The sequence below is a fragment of the Atta cephalotes genome, assembly GCF_000143395.1.
Source record: "Atta cephalotes unplaced genomic scaffold scaffold00034, whole genome shotgun sequence".
Taxonomy (NCBI): Eukaryota; Metazoa; Arthropoda; class Insecta; order Hymenoptera; family Formicidae; genus Atta; species Atta cephalotes.
Genome location: NW_012130098.1, coordinates 1,555,629 through 1,565,312, shown reverse-complemented (window position 1 = coordinate 1,565,312; position 9,684 = coordinate 1,555,629). Strand labels below are relative to the sequence as shown.

The following is a 9,684-nucleotide window of genomic DNA, read 5'->3' as shown; positions in this document are numbered from 1 at the left end:
CGTCTAAATTAACTTAAGTACATAAACTAAACCGACCGCGATAACTTACTAGGAAAGTTACTAAGACGAGTGAGTTTAATTTAACTTACCGTCGACGCATATATTAACTTAGTCAAATAATATTTGTTTCTCTCTCTCTCTCTCTCTCTCTCTCTCTCTCTCTCTCTGTCTTATTCGTGTTTCCGATTTTCTTAATACCTAATAAGTATGGCGAAAGTGCGCGAACCTATTGCTCCCGGCTTCGAAACTATCAGTTATTTTTCTCATTTACGATTATATCTGTATCTCGTAATCGCAAAAGTACAGATTATAAAACTCCTTCAACAGGAGATTGAATATCCTGTTTCGCTTTTTTATTCATCGACGATTTCAAATGCTTGATTTTCCTGTACATGCGGATGCGGAATTATTACTCCCCATTAAATACTAATTGACAGTAATATTACATCAATGTTCTAATTTCCTATTCAACAATTAATGTAACTGTTGCGTACAACATATGTGTGTTATATTACATTTATATTTTTCGCAATAAACTTTTGCAACATTTTTTATATTAATAATTTATTAGCATTATTATTAAATTGATATCAATTTGTGATATTATTATTTGTGATATTATTTCAGTTTCAGTTTATGATTATGTTTCAAATTCAGCAATAATAATGTAATTTATTTAACTGAAAGTTGTATTTATATAAGAAATATTATTATTATCACTGAGAGAAATCATAGATCTAGTTATTAAACCATAATGTAAATAACACAAATAAGTAATGTCAAATATAATCGAGGCTAAATCTTGGTAATAATAATAATAATAATAATAATATTTCTTATTACATTATTGTTGAGTGGGAATAAGATATTCTTGCCAATTTTTATCTTTAGTCTTTTTATCTTTACCATCCCTTACAGAAATTTAATACTAGCCAATTAATCACTTAATTATTTTTAATATTAACAATACTTTTAGTACTCAAAATAAGTGATTAATTGGCCAATAATAATATTAAATTTCTATTCCTGCATGACGTCTTTTATTAAACTGAAATGTTTAACATTGTAACTTTCTACATTAGCCATAAGGATATTTTGTGGAAATGAATTGTAGCGAATTAATTCATGTGATATTTAACGAGCGCTGTACATTGTGTAAGTACATCGTGTCGGTCGAAATATCGCAAATCGCGGATCATCATTCGAACGCCGAACGGAAGGAAATGCATTTCTGCATTCATGTCCGTGAAGTAAGTTCCCGGCCGCGCCGCAATATCAAGAGCTGCAAACACAAGATCTTCCCAGTTGATCGGCCAGGAATAATTGACTTTCTCCGCCCGCTTCCTCCTGTCAAATCCTTCTTTTTCTCGTCTCCCGCTAATCGCTCCTTTCGAATCTTATCGCGGCCATAAGTTTTTCATTGTCTACATCCGCGCGTATGGACGTAGGTTGACGACCGTTCCAGATGCCATGTGTTGCTACGTTTTGTTTGTAACTTCAGAAAATAACATTAATTTATCACCAGGAAAAGGAATTAATAAGATTCGTCGAAAAACATCTTTACAAGATTTTCATGGTTTTGTTCAAAACGCGTTTCCTTGTCTAGTCTCTACTTAACATTTTCCACGATGGTCTTATGCATCATATCCGTTAATAAATTACTACGCTAACCAATTTCTTGAAAGAATTGTTTAACAATCGGAAATTTTTTTATCAAATTAAAAAATTCTATTTCTAGAATATGAAGGAAGCCATATATCTTATTACAACATTGAACTTACTAGAGGATTAATGTATAATATATTTATTTCTTATAAACTCGAGTATCAATAACGTAGATATAAAAGTTTAATTGTATTTAACTGCAGGAAAAACAGCGGAATACGCTGTTTTTCGTGCAGACATTTATAGAATTTTAATTTACGAGATTAATATGTCTATGTGTTCAGTTGGAAGGTAATGATCGTTGTTCACGAACAGTTATGTTGCACTCTCATCGCATTAGACTATTAGACGCTCGCGAGCGTCATGCCGCGTAATTATCTCGACGTGCAAAAGGTTTTTTCGCGCGTCAATATAAAATTGGTGTGGTTCATTATCCGTGGAATTTATAGATCTAAGCTAAGTAGATCCTTTTTTTCTTCTATTGCTTTTCATCCCCTTAATTTCGTCTTGACTATAGATTACCGCTCTGATGTAGATTGGCAGCATATTATTTAGCGCAACACAGATGGTTTACGCGTCGTAAATTTAATTATATGAAGTTGCGAGACAACGTAGTTGCTTACAACACACTACTAGGAATAGTTTTTTTTTCAGCATACTTCGATCGTTTAACCAGAGAGATCCGCGTTGCTTCAAGCTTGATTTATTTATTAGAAATAATTGTTCTATATTATAAATTTTTGTTCTATATGATCTAAATTTTAGTTTTGTCAATTTTCAAATGCATGAAATTTTATATTAGGCAAATTAAAATTTAAAATTTAAAATTTATAATTGATTTAAAAAATTAATAAAAATAATAAACAATAATTCATTTTCCTTATTTTTTGAAAATAATAAAATTAATAAGAAATAATAAGTAAATTTATATTGATATTTTTTGAAAAACTGAGAAAACAATAATGGAATAAAAAAAATTGTTTTTAATTATACGTGATGAGATTTCTTGACCAGCTAAAAATTACTTTTATTACAAATCCTTTTCTTATAATTATATTCTTTTTTTGCCGTGGAATTATATTAATTACTATTTCACAACATTAAATATAAGAAAATACAAATGCACGAAGCAAAAGACTGATTCTAACTTTTTTCCACTTTATGCAATTCCACATTTATTGTTTCGTTTATAGCTGGGCATTCGCTGCGCGCTTTCTTTTCGTTTCTATCTTGTCATTACCCTCATTTGAAATAATTTAAGTGCATACGCGAACCTTACAGCTCTGCTTTAGTACTCTGAAATGAGGATTTTAGTTAAAAAAACACCATACCGATGTTACGTCATTGTAGCCTCGTTAAAACCTTCGAAATTGCATAAAGTCTAATGATTTCACCATTCTTAAAATCTAAAAAAAATTGTTTCGAAGAACGTAAAATTGAATGTGCTCAACCTCCTTTTACTTTAATCTAACTTTAGTCTTTTTAATTTGATAAAGGAATCTCGCTCATTACGTAAATAGACGAATTTAAAAAATGTTAGTTGTGGTCATTAAACAAAAAAAATTCACCCCTTATATGTAAAATATTTTAAATATACCTTTTCTTGTTTTTTATAAATTTCTAAAAATTTATAAAAATTTTTAAAAACATTTTTGATATTATGATATAGTTTTTGAGATATAACAAAAAAGCTGAAAATTGTTTTACATATAAGATGTAATTTTAATCCTTAAAAAATCGTTTATTAGTCGTAACTGATCATTTTTAAATTTATCAATTTACGTAACCTATATGTGTACAAAGTTATTATTAAAATCAGAATTTGATATTTCGCAAGGCTCCTTTCAACTGTAAGGAAAATATATTGTAGACTTTCCTCTTTCGGATTCGCAAATATTCTGAATTTCTGTGGGATCACGTTTGACATAAATAATTCCAGTTATATAGCGTTATACCAGTGAGACGAATTTTTAGAACGAATGATAATATATCCTCGGAGAGGAAGTAAGCCTTTTGTCAGAGTTCTATCGTTACCTGAGATAGAATTACTCTAAAAGTAGATAGCTACCAGTCGCGTACCCGCGTCACCAATTATGTCGGGGCGACTACGGCTATATAGAAGAGCTACGCCGACTTCGCCGGCTGATTTCTACGAGTAAACTCGGCGCGACAATCCGCATCTCTCTCCGTACGCAGCCATGAAACTATCAGTGAGTGTCATCAGGATATTCTGATTAATTGGCCACTTCTATTGTGTCGATATTAATAGTGACGAGAAATATTCCAATATTATCAAATTTTATTTCGCAGGTTTTTCTGCTGATGTGTGAATATTAAGGGTGAATGTTTTTCGGTTTCTTTAATTTCAAGTGTGTGATTGTTAATTATTTTAATATCAGTCTTATTTAATTAAATATACATTATCTTTTAATATAATTTTATCGCATAATTATTCGTGAGACATTTTTTTTACGTTGCACATGGATATCAAAAAAGCAATGGTATCTAATTCTTTGAATTAAAAAAAATTTATCATTTTTAACTTTCATATATATAAAAAATCAATTCATTCAATTGTGAATCAATTCATTTCTGTAGATGAATTGCTTAGTTTTAAAATAAACAACGTTCATATTATCATATGCACTTAGTAAATAATGAACTAAATTTATACTAATTTATATTAATTTAAGTTAAACTTAATGCATTTCTTCAGTTAAATTATTTAACTCCATTATTTCAGTTAAATTAACTATTGAGTAAGAGCGGCCGATAAGAACTGATTAAAAATAACTTAAATTGAATATAATAATTTGACATTTTATGAATTTATCTTTGAAACATTTATTCAGTTTTATTACTTTTAATTTAAAGCTAATTGTTATGATATTGCACAATATATCATAATAACTAGTTCTTATATCGTGCTATTATTTATTATAAATTTGCAGATTTTTCTTATTGCGATGATATCAATCGCGTGGGTAAAAACAGAAAATATAGGGAGATCTGTTCGCGCGCCACAAGAACAAATCAAGTATGCGGATAGTGACGGTGAGTTTCTTTGATTACTTGCTGTTGAAGATGTACTTCGGAAACCTTGGATCCGATGTATCGCAATTAACTGTTACCGCTACTGCTATTGTATGCACGCAAGAATAAATTTTCACATCCCAGATCTTTAGAACAATTCCTTTATGATCCTCGACTGAGGTCAATATTGCGTAAGCAACGTCGATAATCGACGACCAGCCTTAATCAATGACGGAGCGTTTCTTTCGTTGTAGATTCGAGGTTCCATTCGGAGTACCTCGCGCTCCAGGGCCAGTTGCAGTCGCAGCAAGCGAACGCTCAGCGGTCTCAACGTGCTGAGGGTGGCTCACCCCTTCGTCTTCGACAAGCCCAACAACCGGCCCGGCCTCAGCCTCAGCAAGTCCAACAGCAGGCCCAAGGTCCACAGTATTACAGCTACAAACCGTATTCGGCAGTGCCGAATCATATTAAACAGCTGATCGATTCGGTCTATCAGCCGCAAGCTCCTTACGTTGATCCTACATCTTTCATTTATGGCGGCAACTATTTTGCGGCGGCACCGCAGCAACGTGAGCAACCGGCTCCTGCCGCTTCTGAATATCCTCGTGGTGCATATTTACAACCGGCAGAGAAATACCAGTCGATTGATCCTCAAAAAGCGCAGCCCAGGTATGATTACAGCGATAGAAGAGTAGAGCGTCAGGATAGAATCGCCTATAAGGAGGACAACGAACAACAACAGCAGCAGCAACAACAACAACAGCAACAGCAGCAGCAACAGATCGTAACGTTTCCATTAGCAGCCATACCAGAATCTCCAATGCCTATTCTATATTTGGACAGGAACATGCCTACGGAGATCAAGCAATTGTTAAAATATCAGGCACAGATACCATATGATCTTACAGCGAATCGTATTCAATACACACCGAAAAGCGTTTTCGTTCCCAAGCCGTTGCCCAATGATGCCAAGGGTCTCTATTATTACCGTAGTAAGATTTACTATCCAAGCGATGATAACATTGACGCGGAATATTCGCAGAACAAGCCGATCGACGAGGAACAGCGCCATTGACCGAAAATTGGTCCATAATATATAATAATATATAATATAATTATGGATTTATATAATTTAATATTCTATTTCTTGTCTTTAACTTTTGAAGAAAAGTCAATTGGTTCTAAAACTCTATCAAGTTGAATCTCATTCTCATACTCCGAAATAGTTTTTAGATTTTATTGTTATCGAGACTTTGTTAAAACGTGCGCGAGTCTCTTATGTTTTTAAATTATTATACCATTTCTTGATGTAACGATAATGTCTACCGTGTATGATATTTGCCAACAATCCGGTCACTGCGGAATTTTTCTTTAGGGACCAAAAATGAATGAATGTTCGTCCAACAATTAGAATTAAATACTAATTATAAAAAAAAACTATTCAATTCATAATTAACATAGAACAATGTGTTTAAAAAAATATGTGAAAATAAATGAAAATCATATAAGCAAAAAATACTTAATTAAATTTTACGAAAATTTATTTGAAATATAATTAATCATGATGACAGAAAGTTTATCAAGACAAAAATAAGAAGTAAAACCGATCTATCAAATTTCCTTTCGATTAATTTTCTATTTGCTTTTTATTTCACTCAATATTGTAATTGTAATTTTATAATTTTATTATTAATAAAATGTAGCTATTCAAATTTTTGCGTATGCATGTAAGATAGAGAATGTTTGATTATATACACGGTAGCATAAAGAATGTAATTTTTTATACGAAATAAACGTTTCCGCTTCTGGTATCATGGAAGTCATTCACCTGGTTGTAACACAATCTTCGCTTTTATTTCAGCTCGCAGAACTTGACGGAATTTCCGGTCGTAAAAAGATGAATTAAACGTGCGAACGAAAATCTGATAAAAGTCTATTTATCGTTTACTCCTTTCAGGAAGTCTCACGTTTTGCGCGACTTATAATTTGCTTAATTATAGATGAAGATAGTTACTAAATCTTACACTATTAGAGCAAATAGAGAAAGTCAGACGATTTTTAACTTTCTATTGAATAAAGATATCAGATCTCTTTACGATGTTAGAAAGCAATATTTCGTCTTACGCAGAAATTCGCAATATAACATTACTATAAGAGCGCGTTTAAGATATAAAAAAAAAAAGGAAATAAACTGGCATAATCTGAAAAATTCCTTTAAATTAAATCACATAAATATCGGAAATTATATTGTGTGGCGTGAATATTCTGACGAGAGAAAGAAGTATGTGCGACAGCTTGTAATATATAAATTTTATTAATAGATTTCATGATTCTAATTAGAAAGGGATTGGATTCTTATTGATCGCAAAAAACTATTTAATACGGAATTATAAATCCGATCAGGCGGATTTTATTTATTGATGCGTGACGATACAAGGTGAGAACATTTACATACAATGTGCGAATTCGAAAAAGCGTATCGCCTGATCATACGCCTATTTTCGTTTTCACAATCGAAAAAGCATGGCTAAATAGCATTTCTCCGAACAAGGAAGACTGACAATCCATTTTCGTGGCCTTCACGCTTCGTATGTTAATGCACCCATCAAGTTGTTGCGAATGTAGCCGTGCTTTCATTTTACGTAATTTTCTTTTTTATTTACTCTTTACCGGCGCCTTCTTGTACAAATAGATAATTCGCCAAGGTCATGCCCTTTGAGTTTACCGATCCTACTTGAAGAAATCGAAGGAAATTGCAATCGTAATTTTATACGGTGATTCATGACAAATCTGCATTAGTAATTATAATATAGTTAATTGCGTAATAATATAATTAATGCGTTCACATACATAATAAAGAAGCCAAAGATTATTTGCAGTGTAGGAGAAATAATGATAAAAATGGATATTAATATGCTTAAAGATATGCTGTAAAAAGCATTCATTAAAGTAAAATAACTGAATTATTTTATTACATTTGAATACATAAAATATCTATTTAATAAGATTAGCAGTAATCTTGTCTTATAATTATTTGCAATTAATTTTTTTATACATTGTACATTTTTTCCATTGTAAATGCTATTATCTGTGATAAATCAGTTTCTATAATTTTGCGTTCTCTTCGTGAATTATCTTGTACGTATCACTTACATACTTTTATTCATTACCCCTTTTATTCATTATCCATAAAAAAATGTTCCAGTGAGAGAAATAACTCATCGAATAGATATCCAACAATCGATATCGATACAATAATTTCGATATCAATTAGATGTTGATTTAACATCAATTCAGAGTCGTTTCTTGTTGGGACATATTTTTACTAGTATCGAATAATGCTGTAAGAATTGTTTTCGCATGTTCATACAATACAAGTTCTGGGTAATCTATAATTTCACGGGAGATCGACGATCTAACTATCGTGATGCGACACGGTGTAACTTTCTACTGTAAACTGACGTAACACAGCATTTCCATCTGTGAGTAAGAATAATGTCGTACGATTTTGTAGTCAAATAAAGGAGAAATACGCTTCCATAATTGTGTATCTGAAATAGGAATCTATGGAACTAACAATAAGACTTTAATGATACAGAGCATCAAAGATCTATTATTGAATCTATTGCAAAAATTGAAATCTGTAATTTCTAGGGTTGAGAATTCAGAATAACATAGGTTTTAGTTCGGAATAATGCGACATAATTCAAAGAACAATTCCCTTGATTACATTTTTGCGTGTGTAATCACACTATATCGATCGTACCAAAATTGCAATAAATTAAAACTTCTTACTCACTTATTTTGTTTTCCTTTAAGATTTAATTTTTCTTTTAAATCCATATTATCAATACTTTAATGCTAGAAGCAACGGAGTGTAGCGCCTTTACGTAACTTGACAGGACAATGATTGAATTCAATGTCGGCAATTAATTGCAGATCTTCGTGGTCTTTACATCGTAACCTTTGAATGGCGATTGCCTGGGAAACATCGTATTGCACTGCATTCCACTGCAGCTATTTCGTAGTTTTCCATCATTGTACTCAAGACTTTTCACAATAAAATACATCGTAAGAGATAAATGCGTCATAGTTGGATAAAAAAACTTGATAAACCGAAACAAACAAAACTTGAGCCACTTTTGCAAAAAAATGTATTTCTCATTATTATATAAAATGAAAATAATATCATATATAATATATAAATTATTATAAAATATATTAAAATTAAATTAATTTGAGTAAAAAAAAATTCTGTAAAATTTTTTTTTTTTTAAATAAATAACAGACAAAAATCAAAAGCTCAAAATAGAAATTTACAATATTAAAGAGCACTTATTGATCAAAATTTAATTTATTGAGACACAGTCTGCAAATAGAATTTAATAATAAAATTGACGTAAGTGTTACTTGCGCCGGAAGCGATTTTCTTTAATACGCTCGCGTTTGCAGAAAGAGCAATGACTGTTGGGACACGACGTCGGCCAGCCGGCCGGCCGGCCGACGAGGTGCAAGATGGAGGTGGCTCTCGCCAAGTCACATCCCCGTCGTCGAAAGGCCCCTTTTACGTGGCTGGCTATAAAGTTGTTCTGATGACCGCGCGCCCGTCTCAGAAACACTCCACCCTCGAACGAATCGACCAGCTTTCACGCCATGAAATTATATGTAAGTACGCAGCTGCCTTATGTTATTCTTTTTTCTTTTACTTAACCGAAAGGTTTTCAATGTAGAATACAGGCACATTTTTCCACGATTCGCACGTTTTCTTTTAGCACGCGATGCAGGCGAAATAAAGTCGCGTGCGCTTAATCGTACTGCATAAATCACATATACCGGAAATAAATTATGCGACGATTTTATTAATGAGTGTCGTATTTTGCACTATTTCTAGTCTTGAAGATTTTCTCGCATATATCCGAAATCAAAATCTTAATCATTATGTGAATCTCGTAAATATGCATATATGTGTGTGTGTGTGTGTGTGTG

General features: G+C 32.1%; 1 protein-coding gene across 1 annotated transcript; it reads left to right on the top strand.

Annotated features, from left to right (window-relative positions):
- The first annotated feature begins 4,631 nt into the window (after positions 1–4,631).
- On the top strand, positions 4,632–6,523 carry LOC105621524 (GATA zinc finger domain-containing protein 10-like). The gene is made up of 2 exons (XM_012202996.1): positions 4,632–4,719; positions 4,953–6,523. The coding sequence occupies exons 1-2, from the start codon at positions 4,632–4,634 to the stop codon at positions 5,771–5,773; spliced, it is 909 nt and encodes a 302-aa protein (XP_012058386.1). The 3' UTR covers positions 5,774–6,523.
- The last annotated feature ends 3,161 nt before the right edge of the window (positions 6,524–9,684 follow it).